This window comes from Corythoichthys intestinalis, chromosome 14 (assembly GCF_030265065.1).
Source record: "Corythoichthys intestinalis isolate RoL2023-P3 chromosome 14, ASM3026506v1, whole genome shotgun sequence".
Taxonomy (NCBI): domain Eukaryota; kingdom Metazoa; phylum Chordata; class Actinopteri; order Syngnathiformes; family Syngnathidae; genus Corythoichthys; species Corythoichthys intestinalis.
Window position 1 is genome coordinate 46,289,690 of NC_080408.1, and position 14,466 is coordinate 46,304,155.

The 14,466-nt window shown below is 39.7% G+C and overlaps 1 protein-coding gene across 4 annotated transcripts in view; it reads left to right on the forward strand.

The window, feature by feature from the left end:
• LOC130929750 (zinc finger FYVE domain-containing protein 9-like) overlaps positions 1 to 14,466 on the forward strand; it is a 74,437-nt gene that overhangs the window by 25,807 nt on the left and 34,164 nt on the right. For all 4 annotated transcript variants that reach the window (XM_057857204.1, XM_057857203.1, XM_057857206.1 and 1 more), the window contains exons 2-4: positions 4,958 to 5,039; positions 5,139 to 5,244; positions 10,311 to 11,404. In XM_057857204.1, the coding sequence (XP_057713187.1) occupies positions 5,175 to 5,244; positions 10,311 to 11,404 (1,164 nt within the window). In that variant the 5' untranslated portion in view covers positions 4,958 to 5,039; positions 5,139 to 5,174. The remainder of the gene's footprint in view (positions 1 to 4,957; positions 5,040 to 5,138; positions 5,245 to 10,310; positions 11,405 to 14,466) is intronic.

Sequence of the window (14,466 nt, forward strand, 5' to 3'; positions counted from 1 at the left end):
ATGGAAACCAGTGTTGTTTTTTGCAGCCCTTTTAATTTTCGGCTTGGTCTTTTGGACGATAATACTTATTTGTCTTAGTTATATTTTAGTCAGTTCAAAATGTGTCATTGTCTAGTGTTTGTTGATGAAAACTCGAGACTAATTTTGTAAAGTTTTAGTCGACGTTTACTCAAAATGTTTTCGTCTGTAAAATTGAATGATTTTAGTCCAAAAATAAAATAAATTAATAAAAAAAACACAAAACTTTAGGCAAGGCAAGGCAAATTTATTTATATAGCACAATTCAACACAAGGCAATTCAAAGTGCTTTACATCACATGAAGATCATAAAAATCACATTTAAATCAATACAACGTAAAAACCAAGACAATCAAAATCGGAAATAAAATTATACATAAAGATCGCATTTAATCACAAATAGAATAAAAATAAATAAATAAAAATAAAACAAAAACTACTACTACTAATAATAATTGAAATCAGCAATGGAGATAAGCACAAGAGGAATAGAAAGCAAGTAGATTGAAATATATAGACAGTTATGGATATGCAGTGCTAAACAAAAGCGTTTTTAGCCCTGATTTAAAAGAGCTAACAGTTTGAGCATACTTCAGACGTTCAGGTAACTTGTTCCAGAGGTGAGGAACATAATAACCAAATGCTGCCTCACCCTGCTTGGTTCTTGTTCTTGGAACATGCAGAAGACCGGTTCCAGACGACCTTAGGGGTCTAGATGTCTCATATGAATCTAACAAATCAAGCATGTATTTTGGTCCAAGGCCATTAAGTGTTTTGTAGACGAGCAGTGGTATTTTATAGTCTATCTTTGACTTACTGGAAGCCAGTGTAGCGATTTCAAAACCGGTGTAATGTGGTCCAGCTTCCTTGTATTTGTGAGGACTCTGGCTGCAGCATTCTGTACTAGCTGCAGCTTCCTGACTGATTTTTTATCAAGACCCGTAAATATACCGTTGCAATAGTCCAATCTGCTGAAAATGAATGCATGCATAAGTTTTTCCATGTCTTGTTGAGTCAGAAGCCCCTTAATTCTGGTTATATTTTTTAGGTGGTAATAAGCGGATTTAGTGACTGACTTTAGATGGCTATCAAATTTTAGGTCTGAGTCAATAATTAAGCCAAGGTTTCTGACTTGATTTGTAGCTGTAAGTGACATTGAGCTAAGTTGCCTGCTTATTTTTGACCTTTCCTTTTTTGGCCCAAAAAGGATCACCTCTGTCTTCTCCACATTTAACTGGAGAAAATTCTGGCACATCCATTCATTGATTTGATGAATGCATTTACTCAGGGAGACTAAGGGACTATAATCATGTGGGGACACAGAAATGTACAGTTGTGTGTCATCTGCATAGGCGTGATAGGAGATGTCATACTGTTCCATTATCTGAGCTAAGGGAAGCATACAGATGTTAAATAAGAGTGGTCCAAGAATTAGTGGTGTCAACAATAATCGATGCGGCGATGCATCCCGATGCGGGGCATGGACGATTCGATTCGATGCGGGCAACAAGCCGAATCGATTCAGCGCATTTTAAAATATATAAGTACGTTAAAAAATCTTCCCTGCGCAATTCTGGTGATGCAATGGGTTTGGTTTCCCCATTTGTATTATTATTGTCATGTTTCATTTTTTACACACTGCATAACTCTGGTCAAGTTTCCCACCAACCTCATAGAAGCCAAAATGTCTCCAGATGTCAGCTTTCAATGTCTTAGGTGCATCAAGAATCTTTCTTGCTCCCTCTTTCTCCGCTTCAGCCATTGTTATGTTATGTCCTATCTCTTAGAGGTTAGATCTTGTGCCCGAACCCGAATGGGTCGGGCCCAAAATGTTAAGCATTCACGTTCGGGTTGGGTCGGGTCGGGTCGGGTCGGGTCGGCCCGCCCCGCGCCGGACTAATAAATTATAAAAAAAAAAAAAAAATGGGATAAAATCGAGAGCAGGCTCTCTGTATTGTGCATTTGCTTGTGCACTCACATGAAGCAGTGGCGCCGCCCACTTTTTCTTCTTCTCCTCCGCTGTGGCGCTTGCGATTCGTTACGAAAGACACTTTTATTTATGCACACAAAGGCAACACAAATGTGATCCTTTTGAATCCTCTCCTCTGTGTGTCTGCAAACTCTTTTTTTTTTTTTAATATTAAACTTTCCAAGCGTTATTTCGTTGTGTAATGATTTTATAATGATCACAAAAATATGTAGACTATTTAAACATTAAGAAAACTTGCGTTTTTTTTCTGCCAACTGAGAATTCGTTACGAAAGACACTTTTATTTATGCACACAAAGGCAACACAAATGTGATCCTTTTGAATCCTCTCCTCTGTGTGTCTGCAAACTCGTTGTTTTTTTTTTTTATATTAAACTTTCCCAGCATTATTTCGTTGTTTATATGATTTTATAATGATCACAAAAATATGTAGACTATTTAAACATTAAGAAAACTTGCGTTTTTTTTTTCTGCCAACTGAGAATTCGTTACGAAAGACACTTTTTTATGCACACAAAGGCAACACAAATGTGATCCTTTTGAATCTTCTCCTCTGTGTGTCTGCAAAATCGCATGTTTTTTTTTTTTTTTTTAATATTAAACTTTCCCAGCATTATTTCGTTGTGTAAATGCTTCTATAATAATCACAAAAATATGTAGACTATTTAAACATTAAGAAACATGCGTTTTTTTCTGCCATCTCGAAGAAATGAAAATAAATAGCTGCTGCTGCGTTTTGTTTTTTTTCGCGTCACTCCAAGCCGGGTCGGGCTTCAATACCAGCGGGCCGTGTCGGGTTGGGCTGGATTTTTTAGGCCCCATCTATCTCTCTGCTCTCTCAATTGCAAAAAAATGATATTTCCTCATGTTGAAACAGATTGTTATGGTTGCTAAAATGCTGCTGCACTTCATTTTAATTCATTATTTTTTTATTGTTATGTGGTAGTTACTGATTGCATTTCTAAGTTGATTGCACATATATAGTGGGCGAGGCCTGCATTTTACTTTTGTTCTACACTGCAATTTAGTTGGATGTTTTGTTTGCAACTGAATTGATCCCTGGATTGATATTGCGATAAAGATGCTGCTGCACTACAATATTTTCTTTGTCGGTTTTTTTAATATTTACTTGAATATTTTTATCGATGGGTTGTTGTGACTAAAATACAGTGACTGTTATTACTGATTTTGCACAGGAGTTCAGATGTTGCACTGTGTGAAAGTCTGCTACTGTGTGTAAAAAAAAGAGAAAGCCCTGGTCTCATTCAAAGCACCAATTAAATGCTGTGATGTTTTTTTTTTTTTTTTTTTAAATATATATCTAAAAGTATTTTCATTTGACTTCAACCAGGAGTGACACAAGAGCCAATAAAAAGTTGTTTAATGTCTGACCGCTTGTGTTGCCTCATGATTCACGAAAAATATGCTTTGCTTTAGAAATTTAATGCATCCCAGGCTTTAAGGCATAACGATGCATTGCCGAATCGAACCGAATCGAATCGTGACCCTCTGAATCGAATCGAATCGAATTGAATCGAATCGTGGCCCTCCGAATCGTAATCGAATCGAATCGTGAGGGCAGTACCGATGCACACCTCTACCAAGAATTGACCCTTGAGGGACTTCACACGTGAATTTGGTTTGTTCTGACTGATGGTTTCCGATTGACACAAAGAAATCCCTATCATGTAAATAGGATATGAACCACTGAAGTATAGTGTCAGTAAGCCCTACCCACTGTTCCAATCTGCTGAGTAGTATGTTGTGATCAACCGTGTCGAATGCGGAGCTGAGATCCAATAGTAACAGAACAGATGATTTGCCTGCATCGGTATTCCGACGAATATCATTTAGGACTTTGATAAGCATGGTCTTGGTGCTGTGTTGTGGCCGAAATCCAGACTGAAATGAGTCAAAAAGATTGTTTTGCATCATGAAAGTCTGGATCTGTTCGAACACAACCCTTTCGATAATTTTCCCCAGGAATGTCAGATTTGATATTGGCCTGTAATTACTAATGATTAAGGCATCCAGATTAGTTTTTTTTTAGGAGAGGTTTTATTACTGCAGTTTTTAAAGTCTGTGGAAACTCTCCTGTTTGGAGAGAAGTATTTATAATCTGAAGTATGTCTGGGGCTAGGCAATGAAAAAGTTTTGAAAAAGTTTGAAGGAACGATGTCAAGGCAGCATGTTGTGGGCTTTAATTTTGACACAATTTCTGTTAAAGTGGCATAGTCCAAGAGGCTAAACTGTCTAAGATTGACGTGGGGGGCATTTTGAGAGGCATTTAGTGTAACAATTGTTGATCTGGAGTTGCACACAGTCTGTCTAATCTTTAGTACTCTGTGTGTAAAGAATGCTGCAAAATAATTACAGGACACCTCAGATGCCAATTCCTGAGGTATTGATGCTTGTGGGTTTGTCAGTTTGTCAGCAACAGAAAATAGTGTGCGAGTATTGTTGGTGTTTCTACTATGATCTCTGAAAAATATGACTGTCTCGCATTTGTCAGTTCCTAGTTGTATTTGCGAACTCTCTTTGTAGATATCATAAAAATCTAGGAGTTTGTTTTTTCGCCATCTGCGTTCTGCTCGTCTACAATCTTGCTTTTGTTTTAAAGCTAGTGTGGCATTTCTCCAGGGTGACCTCTTCTTTCTTGACAAAGTTTTTGTCTTAATTGGGGCAATAGTGTCAATTACAGTCATCACGCTGGAACTGAAACTGTTTAGGACAGAAAAAAATATTTTGAAGGACAACATAAAATGCTCTTTGGAAAAGTATTACATAAGATAAACATAATGAAATATTATAAGTAACCGCAATGTATTGAGACAAAAAAAAACACACTAAAATGCTGTTTTAGACAAACGGTACTTAAAATATATATGATATGATTAACATTCAGACAGTGCGATTCACCATTAAACAATGTTCTTGTTTCCATCTCAAGGCGTGGAAGCCCGCCACAGCGGCTCAAGTGAAAGGGCAAACGCGTTGAGATCAAAGACGGCCTAAGGAGGACCTCTCTGCAGGTCTGTAAAAACACACGTGCATGCTCAAGTCGCAATCAATGGCGTGAAGGACTGCGGCAGATTTGTCATTGACGCCTGTCGCCTCTTTCCCGACCGAAGGTTCACGCTGGCCGCTGAGGAGGAGCTTCCTGATCCATGGAGAATTACTTCCAGGCCGAGGCCTTCAACCTTGACAAGGTGCTGGATGAGTTTGAGCAGAATGAAGGTGAGCACAGGACGCGGGAGTTGACAGCCTTTAGAGGGATTCACACCACTATGTTGGCGCAAGTGTTGTTTTTGGGAGCCCTTTTAATTTTCGTCGTCTTATATTTTAGTCATTTCAGAATGTGTTCTTCTTTGTCTAGTTTTATTTGACGATTAATCAAAATGTTTTCGCTTGTAAAATTCAAATGTTTTAGTCCAAAGATAAATCATTAGTTTCAAATGAACGTTGACAGGCGAGCATATAATTGTAGCATCCATGAAGACAACGCCAACTTGGTGATGATTACAGACACTCAGAAGGAAAATGGTACATTTTCCACAATTAATTAAACCCACCTGGATCCCACGTAAATGCTAATGCTAACGCAAAAGCTATGCTAATGCTACGAGTTACAGTTAGTGTATGATGATAACTTAGGACAGACCTTTATGAAGCAACATTGCATATTTTCTCTTTGCTAATAAAAAAAAAAACAAATCTTAACATGCCTTTCAAAACAAGCAAGCCTGGAGCCTGAAGAGGACACTGGTGAGCATGATTGGGGAATTTGGGGTGGAGTAGCACTACACATGTGTGACACAACCAAACAATGCTACGATGCAGGCTGACGAACTCCACAAAAAAAAAAAAAAATGTCACACATTATGAATATATGATGGAAAATATGGCGCATTTTCGTCTCGCCTCGTTAGACGAAAACTGGTATTTGTCCCAGTATGTTTTAGTCTACCAATACATGTTTTTAGCTCATCATCGTTACATCATTGTCATGAAAAAATGGTTCATTAATATAAATTAAAAAATTCGATAATTTGAAATATCTTCGCTATTGTCATCTTTGACAAACACAGAAATGGAAAAATGAAAAAATTACAAAAATCATTTAGCTACCAAAATACATACAACAACAACAATAAAACACCGAAGTACTCAATAAAAATAACAAAAATTAAGTAACAATTAAAATCTGTGTTAGATGAGAAATACACTAATTACAGGGTTTCCCCCCTGTGCTTTATAAGCCTGGCTGGGCCTTATAGTGAGGAAAATAACATACGTTTGGAAGGAAAACAAAAATTTTGAACAATACATATTCAAAGATTTGTGAGAATATAAATGTAAAATGAAAATCTAATAAAAAGATAACATATTAGAGGAAAAAACGAGACCTATTGTGAAAAAAATAATTTAAAAAAATTAACAAATTAAAAAATATAGTTTTCCCATATACAAATAATCCGTGTCCTGTCACAACCCTCTTGACAAAATAGAGGCCGAGCAATCAGGACAAAAAACTCATTAAGCGTTTCCCCCTTTAGACATGCTAAAGTGACATCCTTGACATATATTCAATTTTGGTAATTGTGGCAGCAAAACTGCTGATTCATACGCCCACAAAAGTCTGCTGTATGCGTGTATACAAGAGTTCGTGTGGTTGTCTCGGCAACCGAAGCACCCTAGCTCGCATTGCAGCCCGGTATGAGATCAGCAGTCACGCTCACTCCACCGAGTGCTCAAATAAATGCGACAAGAATTTGGAAAGTCAGTTGGATGCCCCGTTATATGCTGCTGTCTTGGGTCGTGGTTTTATTTTTTACCTTTGAGTTGACACTTGTCTGAAACAGTATTAATGCAAAGGCAAAAATAAACAGCATGGCGCGAACATATTTAGTTTGTCTCTAGTAGTTCATTCATTCGCCGCCATCCCTCCCAGTTCAAATGGATCAGATGTCTTATTACTTTCAATGGCAGCCAATGAGTTAACATTTTAAAAAGTGGCAAACGTTATACTTTTACAGAGGTGGGTCGCAATACATTACATTTACTTGAGTAACTTTATGAGAAAAATTGATTCTAAGAGTAGTTTTACCACACCAGACTTTTACTTGATTACATTTGTGAAGAAGAAACACTCCTCTTACTCTAACTTTGGGCTACACTGGAGTCGTCTTTATTCTACATTTTAAATTTTACTTTTTTTTTTTTTTTTTTTTAAGATTGTCGCAACAATAATCACAGGACTCCATTATACCAATCAGACCAGTGTTGTTTTTATCAACAATGATGATACCCAAAGTATTTCGTCGACGACCAATTTTATCATGAGAATGACAAGCTAAAAACGTGGCTCAGGAGAACATAATGAGAAGAATGCCAGTTTTCATCTGACGAGACGACAACGAGACGAAAATGCGACATCCTTTCTGTCATATGTTCACAATGTGCGACAATTTCATATTGTACGTGGAGTATGTCAGCTTGCATCATAGCAGTGTTTGAGTCATGTCACTCATGTGAGATGTGCTGCGCCTCTCCCTCCTCACCAGAGTTTAGGATGAATCTCAAGCTAGGCCACGCTCCATCTTGCTTGTTTGGAAACACGGTAAGATTTGTTTTCTTATCTTGACAAGAGAGCATACGCATTGTTGCTTTAGCCTTTAAAGGTCTGTGCTGACGCTAAATGTAACTCCTCGCGTTAGCGTAGCATACGTGTTAGCATTAGCTCCAGAATGGCAAGCGTCCTGTTAAAGCTTTTCAACCTTTATAAAATATTTTCATAACATTTGTGATAATATGTCGACTGACAACTCGTTGAATGACAACACTTTATATCTTGAGGGGGTCTGTATCGCTTTCAACGGCACTAACTTTGAGGAGACACAAAAAAACCACACAAATACACATGTGCTGACTGCTTTACGGCATATGTCACTTCCCCCTTTCCCAGTTCATGATAAAGACGGAAGTCTGTGCAAACGCTTTCTCGTGAATTCTGCAAAGATGGCAGAGCAGCAAATAAGACAAAATGTTTTGTTTGAGGAGGAAAAAAAAAAGCCCGGCTTTCACTCGCTGGCATGCCAACCCCCTGTCAACTGCACTCTCTTGCGCTGACAAGTTTGGGTGGGGTGGAGACGCAGCCACACTAAGCCACACGGTTGCTAACCGTCATATGCATTGTTTAGCCACAAGTGGATTCACTACTTTATTTGCCTAGCTCTGCCAGACGGTTCTCCCTGTATTTTTCAAACACTGAGAGTATAGTCTGGGAACCAGCCCATTAACGGCCTCTCGAGCAGGTACAAAATCAATCGACAAATCAGATTCGTTTATTTGCGTGACGTGTTCTTAATGAGCAACGTCACTCTTGTGCGTCGAAAGTCGTCTCCACAACAACACAGATGGTGAACGGGAGAGCCGAGAATATGTTCCAATCCACGGTAAAATCAGTTTTAAATTACCACAAACACATCGACACGAGCCATTGACAACAGTCTTTCTCGCGCTAGCCATGTTGAATAAACTCAGCTCTTTTCTCTCTGCGCGCAAGTCCCTCGTCCTTCCCTCGTCATTTTACTAACGTCACGTCTGCCCGTCGCTGATTGGTCCATTCCGCTGTCTGTTTGCTGTGGCTTGCTCCGCCCTGGAAATTATATCCGCGTGAATGGTGGCCAGACTCAAGAGCTGGAACAGCGGTGAGTCTAGTGTACCAGGCAACTACTTTATTACTATTCATCCTTCACACAGCCGCTGGAAACAAATGTTGTTTAATCCATCTGCAAGTGATTAGGAGATTGATTTTTGATTTTTTTGATTTTTTTTTTTTTTTTTTTTTTTTTTGGTGATGGTTTTACAACACTTTGCAGGTGTGCGCTGGTCCTCATGGGAAATGAAGTCTTCCTTAAGGCATAACACTACCGCTTTTGTCTACCAGCGTCGCTAAAATCGACCAAAACTGAAAAATTTCCAAGTGTGTCTTTAAAACATTGGCCAGTCTAAAGCACAGCCACATGGCTTATCTGGTCAATAAGTTTAGAGGATGTTAAACACTCAGACAACTATTTTATACTTAGTGGTTTTTAGGTTGGTCTAATATAAGACCTCAAAGTTGGTGTCGTCCTTATACATAGATGCTACAATAAGTGCTTATCTGTCTAAGTTCATTCAAAATTGTTGGAAACATATATTTTTGGACTAAAAACTTTGAATATTACAGATGAAAATATTTAACTGTAACTGTCGACTAAAACTCGACGAAATTTGTATGAGATTTCATCGACTAAAACTAGATGAAGATGAAAACATGACTAAAATAGGACTAAGACTAATAAGTATTTTCGTACAAGAGACTGAGAAAAAAATTAAAAGGGCTGCCAAAAACAACACTGAATCAGATGTAACAATTGTCACACGACCACACACAAGCTTCCAGTCGGAAGTCCTATAATCACGCCGACCTGTTCAATCACGTGGTGTCTTTAAAGCATCATGAAAACTAAACTATTTGACATCGAAGCATAACATATGACGTGACTCAAAAGCACGAATTCAACTTCTCGCCTAGTTATTAATTTGTGACTGATAGACCACGAAAAAACGGGCTACCGGAGATATGATAGTTTTAATTTCCTGGTAGGCAATGTTTTTACGATGATCTTTGGACATTTGAGGTTTCATTTCTGTAGATTTTTCTAATCGGAATAAAATGATTTTGTGGATTTTGTGGATTAATATGGTCATGTAAATAGGTAGTTAATAGTAAAATAATAGTTACAGTACAGTAATACAATAACAGTTCATATGTATAATTGTGTTGAAAAATAACATTGTTTAAAAAAAACAAACATGTACGCAGTTACTCATTACGAATATGCTTTTCACTGAATACTTTTTTTCACTTGTACTACTTGTTAATTTTGGTCAATGACGACTTTTACTTCAGTCAAATTATTTTGAAGTAACACTACTCCTACGAGACTAAATGGTAAATTTGGCTTCTTTACCCACCTCTGCACTTATGTGTTTGCCCCATATGTCCGTGACCAAATGCTAGCAGGCTAATATGGCCAACTGATTCGCGATGTGATTGGTGCCCAAGATCAGTTCCATTTTTGTGAACGACCAATTGCCCCCCCCCTCTACCAGCCCCCCAAAAATTATGAAATCATATTGCTTGGCTCTTTAGTTTTTGACGTTTCATACTGTGTTTTAATTTGTCAGAAAGGTGTTAAGAGACATCAAAAAGGGATATACGGATGTTAACACTCAACGTTCTTCTCTTACACCAGATGAAACCGACTCCCCTCTTCTCTCTGACGCCAAGTGGACCCAGATTCTGGCCCCGCCGGCCCACCTGCTCTCGCTGAACCCCGCCCTGGCCCACGCCGACCTCAGCCCCCAGGAAAGCCCGCAGCCGCTGAAGACCCTCCCCGACGCGGACCCCAAAAGACACGTTGGCAGCGAGCCGGCCGATGTCCACAGCCCGCCCCTGCCGCAGCCCAACATTGGCAAACTGGTGGGTGCGGATGAGCGATTGCCGTCGCCCGTCACGGCCTGCGAGGAGCAGCAAGGGGACGCCTTTGCCGCGTCACGCTTCACCTTTGAGGTGGGCCTAGAGCAAGGGGGGGCTCCCTCTGAGAAGGTTAATCTGCACGTGGAACCCGTGACATTGAACGGAGAAGACGCTTTGCTGGAGCAGGAAAGACAAATTGGCGAGCAAGCTGAAAGTCTTGTGAATGGAGAGGCAAGGAGTGTTTCCTTGACTAAAATCGTGTTCGAGCAACCTGAGAACGGGAGCCGACTAAATGTCCAGGAAGAGGAAGAGGAGGAGAGATTTTCTCCCTCACCCGTGCCCTCTAAAGAAGACTCTGTGACAGAAGAAAAAGAGATGGAGGAGAGCAAGCAGGAGATCCTCGAGGGGGTGGCGTCGGGCGGCGTTCGAAGCAAACTGAACAACAGCCGCCTGCAGCCGGTCAGCGTCCCGTATGGCGGGGCGCGACCCAAACAGCCTGTAAGCCTCAAACTCCAAATACCGCAGCCTGTAGCCGGAAAGGTGCAAAATCAGCTCAGCAGCGGCAAGAATAAAAATCTAGACGGCCGCCGAGGGACACCACCCGAAATGACGCCCGGCGGGACCGAGGCGACTCCGGCGGCGAACGGCATCCCGGTCCTCCCCACTTCGCCCATTGCGTTGTCTTCGGAGAGTCCGGACAATGACCTCCAGGCGGGACAGCAGCAAGGTTCCCTAAGCGGGAAGTCGCCCAGTGAGCTGGGCGAGGTGCCTCCTGTGTGGGTGCCTGACTCGCAGGCCCCAATCTGCATGAAATGTGACGCCAAGTTCACCTTCACCAAGCGGAGGCACCACTGCAGGGCCTGTGGCAAGGTGAGAGTATAGTACAGTGTTTCCTCTAGGATTTTTTTCATCAGCGGGGGAGGAAATTTCTCCAATAGGATTTCGCATTTATGCAAAATTAAAGGTTGGTAAATGCTGTAATGTTTCCCCCAAGCTACGAGAGTTCACTCCAGTGTATTGAGTGTCTAGCAGTTATTTATATATTTTTTATTTAACTGAACATTATACTTATATACCAATTTGCTAATAAGTTGCTTTGAAAAATAAAAATCCTGTTCGATGGAAAAATGTTTATTTTTTTTGTAACCCAGAAATCTCAAAATAAAACATTTTAGAGCTGTAATTGCAAGACTGTCATACAGTGAAACAGTGATATTTTTGCTTAAGGTTATCATACCGTCAGAATCTCATACCGGCACATGCCGAATCAGCACAAAACAAAAGTGTTGTTCCGTTTCTCAATTTTTTTTATTTTATTTTATGAGAGCCGTACAGTTTGTGTGTTTAGTAAGCAGAACAAGCCCGGCTCAATTTTTATCCATCTTTATTCACAGAAAACTCACGCAAGTCATGAATTAGTCATCTATGTAAAGTCACGGTGCCGCTTGGAAGGAACCATGTGTTCTGTAAACAAAGATACAAAGAAAGTGAGCCTGACTAGTTCTGCTTACATCAAATTCCTTTGATGAATCTCGTTAGTGCCACAATATGTTTTAATCAAATACTCTTGATTAATTTTTAAAACTAAAGGCTGGAGTACACCAGGCGTGTCTACGGCGTGTCAACACTGTGTCAACGCAGAGAAACGCCGCCGTTCAAGTCGAGCAGTCGCAGTTCGGCCGCATTTTAGACGCTTCCTAGAAGAGGTTCGACGTGTTGCATTCGAAACGAACGGCAGAGTTTATTATTTGACGCGAGACGCGACCCACCCGCGTCAATACTACTAGGTAGGATCGGGCAGACCGGAAGTCACTCGTGTAAAAAATATGGTGGATCCGGTCGATTTTCAAAATTATATGCAATTAATTCTATTAATTTCTGCGTGGCGCTTCAACTTGAGAAAATCCATCAATGAAGCTATTGAAAACTGTTCATAAGAATAAGAAAAAAAGATTCATTGAGGCATTACATTTGTAAAATACATTGCAATTGTTTTTCTCTCTTGCACAGGGCTTCTTTTTTCTTCTCTCTCTCAGAAAGAAAGCTGACCAACACGCGGGGTCTGAAAAGCAAATGGTTTTTGTAATATTATCTCTAAATACCCGCTGAAATACTCGCGTGAATCGATCGATCCGCTCCACAGACTCTGTTCGTTAAACGTTTCCTGTGGAAATTGAGGGCGAGCGTCAGAGGTGTGTTGACGCGCCGGCAACACTAACGCGCCAGGGACATGCCTGGTGTATTACCGGGGTTACAGAACACTGGGGTGCTGACCCCTGTTCTAGACTATGCGACCTATTGAATGACACTCATTATTAGAGGTCGACCGATATGGGATTTTCAAATGCTGATATCTAAAAACCTGTCAGCTGATTACCGATATCCAAAGCAGATTTTGTAAGCTGATATTTGAGGCCGATATACTTTTTTATACTTTTTTCACGTAGATTATGAAAGCCAATTGAAAAAAATAAAAAATACAACAGCTTAAAATTTACAATGATGACCTGATATCCAAAGGATTACTTTGGTCTAGTTTTACCAAACCAACGAATGAAGCACTATATTTTTATCATTATACACACTCAGCAAGAACAGTACATTATTTTCAGATTATCAAACCCGCCAGGACGTCACGACGAGATGAAAACAAGTGAGAGTCACGAGTTTAAGAGGATGCTCATCATGCTAAAGCTAATGCTAACATGAATGCTACGCCAACAGGACAAGCTACATTTCGAGTGTAAGGATCACTAAGTCAACACCTTAAAAGGCTCAAGCAACATTACATATTCTTTCATGCAAGATTATATTCTCTCATGCGAGATAAAAAAATCTTACAATATTTATAAACAGGCAAGCCTGAAGCTTCCTGTTGCAGCCTGCCTTCAAGCTACTGCAGGGTCCTTTTGGGGTCCCACCATCAGTCAGCGGCGGCCACGGTTGCCAACACAGATGCCTGATCAAAATCCTTTTTATCGGCTTATTTTTTGTTAATTGGCTAATGGCTGATGTTAGGAAAAAATGTCCATATATTGTCCCGATATATCGGTCGACCTCTACTCATTAGGGGTGAGAACCGACAATATAATATACGTATACAGTATGATTTGCGATACAAATCTCAAGATGACAATGATGATCTCACGATAAGGCGATATGATGATTATCGATACATTGGTCAGGAGATCATTCTAGGATATTCTACATAACAACTGAAAAACAGAAAAACAACCTATTTTCATCCTTCTGCTGGGAATTGGAAGGAGTTCACTAGTATCATGAGTAGAGCTGGGAATCTTTGGGCACCTAACGATTCGATTACGATTACGATTCAGAGGCTCCGATTCGATTATAAAACGATTATTGATGCACCGCACTCCTCTTTTTTTTTTTTTTTTTTTTTTAAATTTGTTTTGTACATTAGTTCCAAAATTGTTCAAAAATCCTCTCAGGCTAAACCAAACTACTATTTCAGTATCAAGTTAACATATAGCAGTAAACAAATATACAAAAATAACAGTAAATAAAAAACTCCTGTCCCCATTCTATATCAGCAGCTTTAAACTACTTTCAATTAATTTAATGTTGTGAATCAACCGTTAAAGTTGTTAAAATTGCTCCTGTTATTCCATAATTTCTCTTTTGTCTACTTTCAACATGTGAAAGTTTTAAAACTATTTTAAAGATAGATTCAAGTCAATATTTTACCGATTGAGGAGTATTTTAGATAAAAAGTTAATTAGGTTCGCTTGGAAGGTTCGCAACAACAGCCTTGCAGGGAAGTGTACTGCTTTAAGATGGCGGCCGTTACTAACCTCCGCATCTAGTTTTTTGTAGATGTGCTGGTAACGATACCGAAGCTATAATGCATCTAGTCCTATATAAATGATATCTACCGTAACATAATGTGGCTTGTAGCAGCTTTTCGG